This window comes from Zonotrichia leucophrys, chromosome 19 (assembly GCF_028769735.1).
Source record: "Zonotrichia leucophrys gambelii isolate GWCS_2022_RI chromosome 19, RI_Zleu_2.0, whole genome shotgun sequence".
NCBI lineage: Eukaryota > Metazoa > Chordata > Aves > Passeriformes > Passerellidae > Zonotrichia > Zonotrichia leucophrys.
The window spans coordinates 3,250,406-3,263,686 of NC_088188.1; the positions used below are offsets into that span (position 1 = coordinate 3,250,406).

General features: G+C 45.2%; 1 protein-coding gene across 4 annotated transcripts in view; it reads right to left on the bottom strand.

Moving 5' to 3' along the window:
* Positions 1-9,623: 9,623 nt before the first annotated feature.
* The window catches only part of GTF2IRD1 (GTF2I repeat domain containing 1), a 69,975-nt gene continuing 66,317 nt past the window's right edge, over positions 9,624-13,281 (bottom strand). For 2 of the 4 annotated variants that reach the window (XM_064729048.1, XM_064729046.1), the window contains exons 24-27: positions 11,868-12,060; positions 11,396-11,433; positions 10,585-10,721; positions 9,678-9,874 (exon numbers count right to left, since the gene is read on the bottom strand). In XM_064729048.1, the coding sequence (XP_064585118.1) occupies positions 9,800-9,874; positions 10,585-10,721; positions 11,396-11,433; positions 11,868-12,060 (443 nt within the window). In that variant the 3' untranslated portion in view covers positions 9,678-9,799. Of the gene's footprint in view, positions 9,875-10,584; positions 10,722-11,395; positions 11,434-11,867; positions 12,061-13,281 lie in introns of all 4 variants that reach the window. The other 2 variants (XM_064729044.1, XM_064729047.1) reach the window with 2 other exon arrangements.

Consider the following 13,281-nt stretch of genomic DNA (forward strand, 5'->3'; position numbering starts at 1 on the left):
ATGGGAAGGATTCCACGGATTGATAAATGGAATGAGAGATTTACCTTTACAAAGAAACTGTAGGTCTGCTGAGAAATAAAACTGGATACTGAGAGATGAAAGAAACAATGGGAAGAACCATAAATACCATTAGGAATTCCACTGAGTGACACAAGGAAAAGACAAAGACATTAGAAGAGGGTCTTAGGTGTTTCCAGAGGTCTGTACCTCAGGCAATGGGGATAGAGAGAGGGACATGTGGCCAGGAAATTAGGAGAAAAATGAAGCTGCATGCACGAAAAATTTTGAGATATCCCATGGTGGAAATATACCAGATGAGACCCCAAATTTTCAGATGATTAATGTTGTTAATTTACAAATTAATCCACCAACACTAGAGGTTTGTGTCCAAAAAGGAGACAGAAGAGTCCTGTGACTTTATTCAAATAAAGGGAGAGGACATGGGGCATTTCCCCTGGGGTCTCTCAAATTTTTGGAGGATGCAGCCTCCTTTGTATCCTAATTTCCTGAGCATGTCCCTCTATCTTTCCCCATTGCCTGAGGTACTTGAGAGGTACAGACTTCCTGAAACACCTAAGACCCCCTTCTAATGTAAACCCCCCCACTTTGTCTTTTCCTCCTGTCACTCAGTGGAATTCCTTATGGTATTTATGGTTTTTCGCATTGTTTCTTTCATCTCTCAGTATCCAGTTTTATTTCTCAGCAGACCTACAGTTTCTTTGTAAAGGCAAATCTCTCTTTCCATTTATCAATCAGTGGAATCCCTCCCATTGTTTCTTTTCTCTCTCAGTATCTGGCTTTATTTACCAGCAGACCCATAGTTTGTTTCTAAAGACAAGTCCCTCATTCCTTCCATCATGGAGTGGCTCCAATTCAGCAATTCCCATAATCACATCATACACAAAACCCATGTGTAGAAACACTCTACCACTTCAGGATCAAGATTAGGGAGGCTGTGAGAATTAAAGCTGAGGGAGACCAGTAATGAAGTGCAATCTGACTTTTTTTCAAAGTAGGTCAGTATTTCTGGGTCACAATGTTACTGTTAAGCTTTGATTCATTCTTTCAACTTCCCTGCTCCACTTAGGTCTCCATAGAGTGTGCAAGTCTCACTTCACCCCTACCGTTTTATTTGGCCTTTGCTCTATTTCAGCAATGAAGTGTGAACCTCTGTCTGATGACATTCCCACTGCTAGTCCAGACCTCAGGATAATTTCTTTGAACAAAATCTTTACCACCTTGCCAGCTTTGTTGGTGCGACAAGGAAAAGCTTCTCTCCATCCTGAAAAAGCATCTGCTGGTACCCATTTTGTGCAGAAACCTCTGCAAAGTCTATTTGCCAATAGTCTCCAGCTCAATTTCCTTTCTGGACACAGTCCCAAGTGCAGGGTGCCCAATCTAATGTGCCTTCTTTAAACAGGTTGGACACTTTATAACAATGCTTTCATAGTGCCAGTCATTCATATGCTCAAAACTTGAGGTTTCAATACTTCTACCATAGAGTCTATTCCCCAGTGAGCAACCTTCTGTTGTTTCTCCACCATTTTATTCATGTGTTGGGGAATTATTATGTGTTTGCTGGGTGTAATTCACCGTCCTTCAGTACTCTTTTCAGCATCTAACAATTTTGCCAATTTCTCATCCTCAGCCTGGTAATCAGCAGCCTCCTTGTCCAAATCCTGGTAATTCTTAGGTGAGAAAAACAGGACGTCCCCACTGGCAGCCTCCTTGGCTGGTTTGTCTGCCAGGGCATTTCCAATATTTACTGGGATCTCTCTGAATTGATGAGCTTTACAATGCATTACTGCCACCTTTTGAGGTACCTGCCCCCCTTCTAACAACCTCTGTATTATTTTTCTATGTTTCACAGGTAATCCCTGAGAAGTTCATAGCTCCCTCTCTTTCCACGAGTTCATGTGGACCTCTCCAAAAGTAAATTTCGAAGCAGTCCGTATAATTACAGTCTGATCCTGTGAGAGACGTAATGCTCTTGTCAAATGCAATCAGTTCTGCTCTCTGGGCTGACATGTTGGGGTAACAGAGCCTTGGCCTCTGTTACCTTGTGCTGAGTTACCACCACATTCTCAGCTTTTCAGATTCCATTTTTCACACAGCTGGCCCATGAAGCTTCTTCTTCCATGAAGAGTTCCCAATTGTATGGAAAATCATGCTTTGAAAACCCAGTGTTCATTAAGGAGACAAGGAGACGGACAAGTCCTGCTACTTTATTTGAATAAAGGGAGAGAGGCCACCGAGGCACACACCCACTGGATTCTCTCTCTCGGGTTTCTGGCACACACCCTCCTTTTATCCCAAACTCCCGGCCGCATGTTGCCTTCTTCCTTTCCCCATTGGCCAACACACTAGGAAGGTACAGCCTTCCCAAACTGCTTACCACATGTCCCCCCTTTGAGCCTGATTTTACCCCAAAGTTCAGAACCTCAAGTTTGTGCAGACCCACTTGATTGTTTCAGGAGTCAGGCTGTCTGGGCTCTGCAACAAACCTGCTGCTTGAAGTTAGTAGAGACATTAAGACATTTCAAAGCCATTAACACCCACAGAATTGTTTGTAAAGAGGTTAGCACACATCTTCCCTATCAACCCCTCCTCTTAGTATTTCTCAATTTTTCTTTACAAACCCTAGACATTATTAACTTAAACTTTTTTAACAACCTGACATGGTATAAAGATTAACATTTCTAACATCCCTCCCAACTTTTCTGCATCGGGCCCCTGCAAGAGATGGGGCAAGTAGATACAGAGAAACAGAAAACAGTAAATACAGTGAATAAAGACATTAACAGCTCATATCAGCCCACTAATCACTAGAGCTCCTTGTAGATGATCCATGGCTACTGATAGCCAAGGACTCCCATCCTTTTCCTCCTGCTGAGAAGTCAAGATCTCTGGGGTTTTAGAGACCTTGACTCAAATATGATGGGCCCACCCCTGTTCAGCTCTCCTGACTGCTGTTCCTGCGGTCCTGGTTGGATGTTATCAACAGCAAGGTCCAAAGGCAGCATCTGTGCTAACTGGGCTTTCTGTCAATGAGATTTCAAGAGACACAGTGTCCTGGACATGTGCTGGTATACATCTTCCCTCTCCCTGACTCATTGAAAATTAATTCCAAGGGGAATGATTTCCTCAGTGTTTGGCTCTCACTTTTGCCCCAGCTAATGGCAAAAGCCATGCCCATGGCTTAGTTTCTGTCACCAGCTTCAAAGGTGTTTCTTTATTTGTCCATTCATCCTTTCTACTTGACCTGAATTCTCGGGGTGCCAGGGGGTATGGGGGTCGCACTGAAGTCTCAAAGCAGCCATAATTCCTTGAAGGGTCCCCCTGTAAAATCCAGCTCAGTCCATTGCCCCCACAATCTCGTCCCCTGGAATTACTTGTTCCAAAAAATACTTTAATAACCGACACAGTAGTTGCTGAAGTCACCAGAAATGCCTCTGGTCACCCTGCCAGCTGGCATACTGTTATGAGTGGAAAAGTTGCCCATTTTTTAAAGGCTGCAGAGTTCACAGGTTGAGCCAGCTGCTGCCAAGGTGGAGTTCTAACTGTTGGTTGTTGTAATCACCTGTTGTTAATAGTTTTGCATTAACTACCTGTTGCTGATGGTTGGGAATTTCCCTTTTTGTCGAGTATCCCCCTGCTGTTTCCTGGAGGATGGCACCCGGATGGTGAAGAGGAGGGGACATTGGGGTTGGCATGCAAATGAAGAAACCCCTCACCAAACCTAGCAAAAACCCCTAAAAACAATGAGCCAACACGGAATTGAGGGATCAAAGTGATGTCTAGATGTGAGGAACAGAATCCAGTGTCCACTAAGACCCTTTTTACCCCCACCATAACCTAAAAGATGTCGGCTGGAAAGAGGATCTCAAATGTCAAACCAAAAAATGGGGAATCTCCTGATGCTCCGGTGAGGATGGCAGCCCCAGCTCTGCCCACAGACCAGCAGACACAGCTGCATTTTCCTCCTTCTCTGTGCCACACCTGGGAGCAGCGGCGGTGTGTGTGTCACCCATCAGTTCTTCCCACCCGAACTGATTTTTAATAAAAGCATTAAAAAGGAGAAAGATCTCCTGCCCTGTTTATTTCAATACCACTACCAGAAGATATTTAAGCCCTGTTGTCCGGGGCATCTCAGCAGAATACAGCTTGCATCCTTGCACACATAGCCCAAGGTCACTCCCCCGCCTTGCACTCCCCTTTGCAGTCTGGCTATCAGCTTTAGCTGGGCAGCTCTCCTTAGCTTGTTTTGCTAAAACAAAAAGACCCAAGGTAGTACATCTTGAGGAAGGTCTCTGCCAATCTTCATTGACTCCCTCCGTGGATTTGTTTTAACATTTGCAGGGTCAAAGCTCCTGGCAACCCACTGGTTACTGTCCTTTATATAAATTCTCCCCTCTTTCTTCTGCCCCACCACTTTTCATTATCTCCAACACCTCTGGTGGAAAAGACAGCACCACTTCCCCCTCCCCTGTCCCCCCAGCAATGATTGGGGAGCAAAGGGAGGATCCCAGAGACCTCTGGCAAAAGTGCTGCTTTTTGAACATCTCCATTGGGCAGCTGATCACCTAGAGAGCCCAGACAGCCTGAATCCTGAAACAGACAAGTGGGTCTGCACAAGCTTGAGTTTCTGAATTTTCAGCTAAAATGACAGGTCCAATGGGGGGATATGGGGTGGGCAGTTTGGGAAGGCTGTACCTTCCTTGTACCTCAGCCAAAGGGGAAAGGAAGAGGGCAACATGCAGGCAGGGGTTTAGGATAAAAGGGGGCTGTGTCCTCCAAACCCTCCAGAGAGAAAACCCTGCAGGCCAAGTGACCTCTCTCCCTTAATTTGAATAAAATTGCAGAACTCCTTTGTCAGGAAAATTAATCCACGAGCACCAGAGGTTTATGTCCAAAAAGGAGACAGAGGAGTCCTGTAACTTTATTCTAATAAAGGGAGAGGTCATGGGGCATTCCCTGTGGGATAGCTCAAAATTTTTAGATGATGCAGCCTCATTTTTCTCCTAATTTCCTGGCTGCATTTCCCTCTCTCTTTCTCCATTGCCTGAGGTACCTGAGAGGTAGAGTTCCTGAAATGCCCAATACCCCCTTCTAGTGAATACCCCTCTTGTTTTTCTTTTTCCTTGTTTTTCCTTGTGTCCCTGTTCTTTTTCTCTAAATCCAAAGATGTAGCACAGTCTTGAGTCAGTAACAGTCCATGTCAATTAGGGGAATTCCTATGGAATTTATGGTTCTCCCCATTGCTTCTTTCACCTCTCCATTTTTGGCCTTATCTACCATCAGGCCCTCAGTGTGTTTGTAAAAACACCTCCCTCTCATTGCTTTCACCTTTACAGACACTGGCTTTTCATAGCCTGATTTTCTGCACACCTGCAGCTGGGAGAAAGTCTGTCACCCCCTCTCAGCCCCTTTTGAATGTTTTTTTATTCTTTTAACACCATGCATATATTTGTTCTGCAACTCAGGATTATTCTGCAAATCAAAAAAATGAATCAACATACACCTCCATTCCACTCCTTCTACAAAACAGCATTAGGTGCAAAATGGTCAGTCCCATTAATACGCCCCTTTTTGTGATAATTTAACTCATACAAGAGCCACCAAGGATGATAATATTAAACAAGTTGTTTTCATGTCAGGGGATCACATACACATCCCCCACCCCACACCTTTTCCAGTTCCTTAAAACACAACTCAAGGGGAGATTTGAGGAGTTCCTTCTCCCAGGAGCTATGAAGACAGTCCCACACCACATTTACCACCTTACGAAAAAAGCTTTCTACACCTTTAAAATATTTTTAAAAGCTCTTACATTTTTTTAAAATAACCTTTTACAACCTTTTAGTAACTTTTTACAACCTTTCCCAAGACTGAAATTGTGATATGGGCATTCCTGTGTTAGCTAGTGCATGATCTTACACAAGCCAGTACAGTTACAAAAACCTCTGAGCCCTGCAGTGCTTCTGTTAACCACTTACAGTTTTCCAATGAGCTGGGGACTTGTACTCCCTTAAAATACACTTTTCTAATTAGCTGGGGACTTGAAAACTTTTGATACACACTTATATAGTTTTACAATAATTTTTAATAGAAAATAACAAATTATATCATTACTTTTATAACCCAATTGTATTACAGAGCTCAATTTCTGGAGAGATTCTCTGCTGCAGCTTATGGTTAGATATAATTTTATACCCTCAATAATGCCTTAATAAAACCCAGAGGTTTTGCCTTGAATTCATTGGATTATAGGATCAAAGGATTTCCCTGAAAAAAGCTTTTGAGTCCTCCATCCTGTAAATCCACGGAGCGTCAAAAGCATTGTCGCATCTGGAGTCACAAGTAAATTGTTGTCAAAATCATCAGGATAAATCAAAAATCAATCAGGATAAATAAGACTCTCTAACACTTTCTTTTCAGTGTTAGGGAGTAAGGCATTACTTTATTCTTGGCCCAGAGGTGTGTGTGTGGCTGACAAAGTTCCAGCCTCCACACAGATGCTGATATGAGTTCTTTTCATTTATTTTTTATATTTTTAGCAAACAAAGATATTAATATTCCTAGGTTGTAAGTTACGTAATTATTTTCATTAATTAGCATTCTATCCTTTATTGCTTATTGATTTTGTACTCTTCATGCTAATTTGAGCCACATTCTTTAGTCCTCTTATCATCTTTTTCTAAGATAGGGGGTGTCCAACTTTGCAGGCCTTAATCTCTTCTGTATCTTCTGGTTACTCCAAGGTCCTAGAAGGGTTATAAATTTAAGATCCCATGTGTCCAATCTTCAGCTCCCTTTGGCTTTGTTTATTGAAGCTTGTCAGGGTTAGTTTTAGCAAACTTAACGTTTCAGTGATTTAATGATCAAAGTAACAATAAGAGCCTGTAAAGAAACTTAATTAGTGCTGGCTAAAAGTGGGCACTGCTTGGAGTTAATTAAAACAACTAATTAAATAAATAGGAAAGTTCTGTCTTCCAACAACAAGCAAGCACAGGCACCAGGGCAGGAGTTTCCCACCCCAGCCACAGAAAATGGAAAGTGGATGTTGTGGCCCTGCAACTCCTCAAAATCCCAGCAGGAATTATTGCTATCACTGCTCAAAATGCCTCTGTGACCAGAACCAGCAGTGTCCAGACCCAGCTGGGGGCACTGGAGGTGCCAGGTGGATGCAGATCCTCCCAGCCAAGCAGATGGAGCAGGGCACGAGCTGCCTTTAGTGAGAGGGGCTCCATATCATGGATCAGGAAACTTGGGGAAGAAAACCTGAGCCCAGTGTGGTGACTCAGCCTCAGTGGCACAGCCAGCCCTCCCCTGCCCCATCTTCCTCACCAGCTGTGAGCTGGAGATGCTGGGGAGAGGGGGAGAGTCTTTGCTCAGGTTCCATTTACAGCCCTTATGATCCCATTCAGCTCTCTGAACTAAATCATGAGTCCCCAGCACAGTTCCCATGCCCTAATTTAACTCCAGTGCTTGCATTCACCTCTGCCTTTTGGCAGCATCATCAGAGCCTGTGTGGGTACAGCACTCCAGCCCCCAGGCTGGCAGAGCCTCCAGCAGCAGCCCCAAACATCCCTGTCATTGCTAAAGCATGCCAACACCTTCAGTGTTATGGCATTGATAAACCATGTTATGGCATCTGACTTTTATGTCCTTAACACAAAAAAATAAAATATAATAATAAGTGTGGCCTCTTATGGGACATCTACTTGATGGGGTATAACCTGTGAATAAGCCCCTTTCAGACATTTGGGAAGACAAAATGAGTTTTTATCTCTGAATCATGTTTCCTAACTGGAGATGCCCCAGGTTTGAGTATCAGGCAGAAACAAGAAAGTCTCAGATTTTGATGCAACTACTCAGATGTTAAACTGTATTTCTAACTGGGGTCACTGATACAGACTTCACCACTTTTGTGCCATATCCTACATTTACTTGGGATTTTGTTATCTCATGTGATCATTTACATCTAACTCCAGAACAAATTCAAGTCCAGATCCAGGAAACTACAGCTGCCTTAAAACAAGTCTACTCCCCATCAAATAACACTTCCATGCCCTGTCCAAAGCCTTCTCCTGGCCTGAAGAGACACAGACTCAAACAGAGCAAACACATGTAAAACAAACAGAGCAGCAGATTCCACTCAGACAAACTGCCAGGAGTGATTTTGACCCTCTGTCTGCCACCATCCACCCACCAGGAGCCCACAGCTGCTGCTGCTGGTGGGGCAGCTTTGCTGTGACAAGCCTGTGGTGACCCATCCTGGAGGGACACTCAGCAATGGGCACCTCACAGTGATGCCTCATATCATGTTTATAATGACTCCAAAGCCCCAGGGTTTTTCCTTCACTGGTGGCTCAGGCTGGGCTGCATTTACCTGCACACGAGCCAGGATGTTTCTTCTTCTTCTTCTTGGTTTCTCACACTGACATTCCCACAGTGTCTCACCATTGCAGGGCTCTCAGCAGGCACAAAACACAAGTTAAACACATGCAGGGGGAAGTAACAGCTTTTGCTTCTGCAAACTCCAGGAATGGAATGGAAATATAAGGGCAGGAATGTCAAATTATATCCCTCAATTTATTGATTTGTTTATTATTTGGGGGAAGGTGGTCCAGGGTACATGGAGGAGTCTGGACCACCCCTGCATGCACTCAGCATTGCCACCAGCAGTGATCCAGTGTTGTGGAGCATCAGTGTGATCAGAACAGAAGGCTCAGGGGAACCTTCTACTTAAAACCACCTGAAATGTTGTACCCAGGCAGGCAGTGGTCTCTTCTCACAGGTAACAAGTGATACAACAAGAGGAAATGGCCTCAAGTTTTCCCAGGGGATGTTTAGATTTGGTATTAGGAAAAATGTCTTTGACAAAAGGGAGGTGAGGCATTGAAATAAACTGTCCAGGAAAGTGCAAGCATCACCATCATCCTGCCACCATTCAAGAAATACAGGGATGTGGTCCTCAGGCATATGGTTTAGTGGAGAATATAGCAGTGCTGGGTTCATGGTTGGACTCAATCTTACAGATGTTTCCCAAATTAAACAATTCCACTATTCTGTTGTGGAACTTACCTTCCCCAAAAGACATCAAAGCCTCCCATAACATCATAGAATGATAATCATAAAACCATAAATTATAAAGGACTTCAGTGGCTGAAAGTTTTGCCTGGTTCAAATGCCAGTTAAATGCACACAATCCAATGTTTCTGGGCCTTTCCAAGTCTGGCAGACTTGACACAGGAGGGCTTGGGGGGTTCTCACCTCTTTGGGGGGCTGAAACCTCCTTCCCCCTTAATCCAAATGCACTTGGGCTTCAGAGGAACTCATGGGTGCAGGTGACTGATGCTTGGGAGGGCTGGCTCCCTCCTGTCACCACTGCAGTTTGGTACCACTCCTCTGGCAGCTCTGTACATGAATTTTTACACCTTTGAGCTAAATTAAATGAAGCATTAAAACATTTCAGACCTCTTGGCTTCAGGCACTGATGACACTAAGGATTCACTGAGCTGCCAAAGCCCAACAGGGCAAGTCCAAGGGGTGCCCTTCTGCCCTTATCCTTACCTATAAATGTTATTTATCAATAAGATATGCAATAAAATAAGTACTTTTAAGAGCAAGGCAACACTTTTTATTTTTATTTAAAAAGGCCTTGATGGCAGGAATATAGTGTAAAAATCATTGGAAAAACTAAAAGGCATCGATACATATTGGAATATACACTTTTTACATAAATTACATTTATTTATTTTTTCTTTCATTTGAGGTTCTTATTTGATATTGAGGTCTAATAGTTAATAGGTCCTGGGATCTGGACGTTTAGACCACCATAGTCTAACATGTACATGTTCATGGGCCATTGCTGAAAGAGAGGGAGAGAAAAAAAAGGCAAAAGTCTCCGTTAGGACACAACACAAAACCATGCAAACATCAAATCTCTGACACGTTCCAACAACTGGCTGTTGCACCCACTTTCCAAGTAAGAGAAAAGAACCAACCCCAAACCAAAACACCACTAGCAAACTTGACAAAAACCCTTGAAAGTTTTTATTTCTCTTGTGCATTTTTGGGGAATTTTATTTGGTATCATCCGCAACTGAAGCCAAGCCCTGACGGAGTGCAGCTGTATGCATCTCCCTGACTTTATGTCCTATTTTTCCTGGTTTGTGGCATTCTAGAACTGCTCCCAGAACTGAGCTAGAGGTACACCCAGGCACAGACCCAAGGTGATGTCACCAGCACTCGTGTTTGAGCCCCGGGGATGGAGGGATTTGCCTGAGCCTGTCTCAGATGCAGCACCCACCAAAGCTGAGGCACACACTGCAGCAATGCAGGAGAGCCCCTGGGGGTGTCAGGCTCGCTCTGCTGACCTCCCCCAGACAAACCCTGCAGAACAAGACAGCCCCACAGGTGTGTCTCCTGCTTTGCCAAACCTGCTCGTGCCATTTTACAGCACACTTTAGAGGGTTTGTCAGGTGCAGGGGGGTGGTGACAGCTCGAGCAGAACAGATCAGCATCCTGAAGCAGAAAGATAGGTAGGCAGTAACCCCCCTAATATCTGGAAGGCTTTACCACAAGCGAGATCTGATTTGTTGATGATGTAGACTCCATATTGGAAGAAGAGGAAGAGGAAGAAGAGGAAGAGGAAGATACCGAGTTCCCTTCGGAGATCCTCTTCCGCTTCCGTTTGGGAACACTGATGTCTTTGTCTGCAAGGAGAGAGGGAAGGCATGAGGTGTCCAAGCCCTGAGAGTGGTCCCTAAATGTGGGGGCTCATTTTGCCACTGTGACCTTGCCCTCCACAGAGCATCCCCAGCTGTGCTGCCACTGGTGGCACAGGCTTGGCCTCCATGAGGGGCACAGAGCTGCCAGCTTTGCTCACGCTCTGGCATGCTCTGCCTTGCCACATCTCCCTTCTCTATCCATCCACCTCTTTCCATTGTAGTTATCTCTAGGACTGCTAATTCTGACACATTTGATTAAAACTGTCTGAGTTTTATCAGGATGATGGGACAGAGAGAGAAACACATTCCCAGTGATGACAGAAAACTTTGTTGCCTTAGAAATTCAACTGCTAAATGATGGCTCAAATTAAGGGCTTTAACCAGGGAATAAATTGCTCATGGTGAGTAAATTGCTAATGGGAGAGGGATAATCACATCCTCCAGAACAAGCTGAAAGTTTGAGCCAAACAGCCCAGTCTTCCCACAGCTCACAGAAGTGGAATCCTCCAAGAGGACAGTTTACTCTGGAACCGATGCTGAGCCTAACTTTTTTTGTAAGTAGGATCTTCCCCCCATCCTGCCCTGGGGACACAACTCCCATCCATTTTCTCTCCCACAGTGCCAGAAAAGCCACAGTTATGTCCTATCCCCTCCCTTACCTGTTTGTTTGGCCTCGGTGCAGATTTCAGCAAATGGCCTGTGGAAGAGACAAGGTGTGAGTCAGTGGTTTCACCTTGTGTGCCTGCCTGTGCTGGACACAGCCCAGACCCTGACCCTGAGCTGACTCCTCCAACACCCCCTTGTGTGGAGAGGGGACTTGGAACATCCTGGAGAGAAGCAACCTGAAAGAGCTCAGCTGGATCTCTGAGTTATCAGCCCCCATGCACCTTCCCAGCATCACCATCCCAAATCACAGTAGAAAGAGGGGACAAATTGGCCCTGTAACCCTTCAGTGTGCCCATCCATGGGCAGGCACCTCCCTGCAGCACAGACAGTGGATGCCAGGGATGGAGCAGGTCCATGTGGTGGCTCTGGTGGCCTCAGGGTGAGCTGCTCTGCTTATGGCTGAAGGAGCAAGGGCAACACTTAACAAATAGAAGCATCCCCCACCACAAAGCTGGGAAAACTTACTGGAGCTGGTTTATAATCACTATTCGGATGCTCTCCCGTGCCTTCAGGATCTTCTCCAGCCGGTGAATGTCGTAGGTGTTGGGGTTTCTGAACGGGATGTCGTCCGGCAGCCCCGTAACCTCCACAGAGTCAGGACTGTCCCTGATGAGTTTATAGGGCACCATGACAGGCCTGTTCAAGCCCAGAGCCTCTCCTGTAAGGGCAGAACAGAGGACAGCACAACAGCTTTACCCTGCAGTGTCAGAACCCAGGACATCCCTCTGGCTGCCCTGGACGGCTCCAGCCCCTGCCAGGGGGCTCAGAGACCTTGACACGCAGCCAAACACACCTGTGCCTTTGATTTTAACCCATGGAAACAATTACCAACCTTATATGAAGATTTACAAGCCACAAGAGTTTGAAAAGAGTGTAGTTAATTGATCACAGAGTGAAAAGCAGAATTTTGGGTTTTTAGAATGGGGGTTCAGAAGCCAAGACAGAGGAATCTGGGTGTGCCTTGTCCTTCTTTCTTCTTCTTAGCCTCCATCTTCTGCTGTGATGGTGGCACTTTAGGATTGATTTAGAGTAGAGACAGACTGTCTAACATAGGTGATAGGTATTGGAAAATTATTGTAAATAAAGTACAGGTAGTTTTTAGTATAAAAAGATAACACCGCCCTGAGGGTGTCAGTGTGCCACGGACCGACTTGCTAGACAGATCTCAGCAGGTCAGAAAAAGAATGTAATAGATAACAGAAAATAAACAACCTTGAGAACCAGAACCAAGGAATCCTGACTCCTTCTTTGATTTCGGGGTTGGGAAAAAGAGACTTTCTGACACCTTGGGGTCATCTCGAGCACAGAAACCCCGAGACGGCAGGGCTCCAGAACCAACAAACTGAAGGACCAAGAGCCCTGGGGGACATTGGGATGCCATGGCTGCTGTGGTGCCCAACCTTTACTGCAGCCACATCCCACTCATTTTACATGTACCTGCCCAATTTATTGTCTGCTCTGTTAGTCTCCATTTAGAATTCTGCCAGGAGCCTCAGGTGAGTTCAGAACACACACACTGCCACACTTGCCCAAGCCCATGGCTGGACCAGCAGCAGCAGCAGCATGCAAGACAGCCCAGGACAGAAGGGAAATGGAAGAGATTTGCCCATTTCCTCTTGTCTCTGTACATCAGCAGGTCTGGGGGTCACTGGGGTGGAGATCAAAGCCATCCTCATCATCACAGCACATCATCACATCACTCCTGCCCATTTCTCGAATCAATTTATCTCTTTAGCCTCCACATCCTATGGCAGTGATACACCTCAGTTTAATTCCTTGCTGCATTAAAAGTCTAGGTTTACTTCCTTGTGTACAAGTAAACCTGCTGCTCACCTCTCTGGGTACCCCTTCATTTCCTGCTCACTGGGGAGCAGAGAAC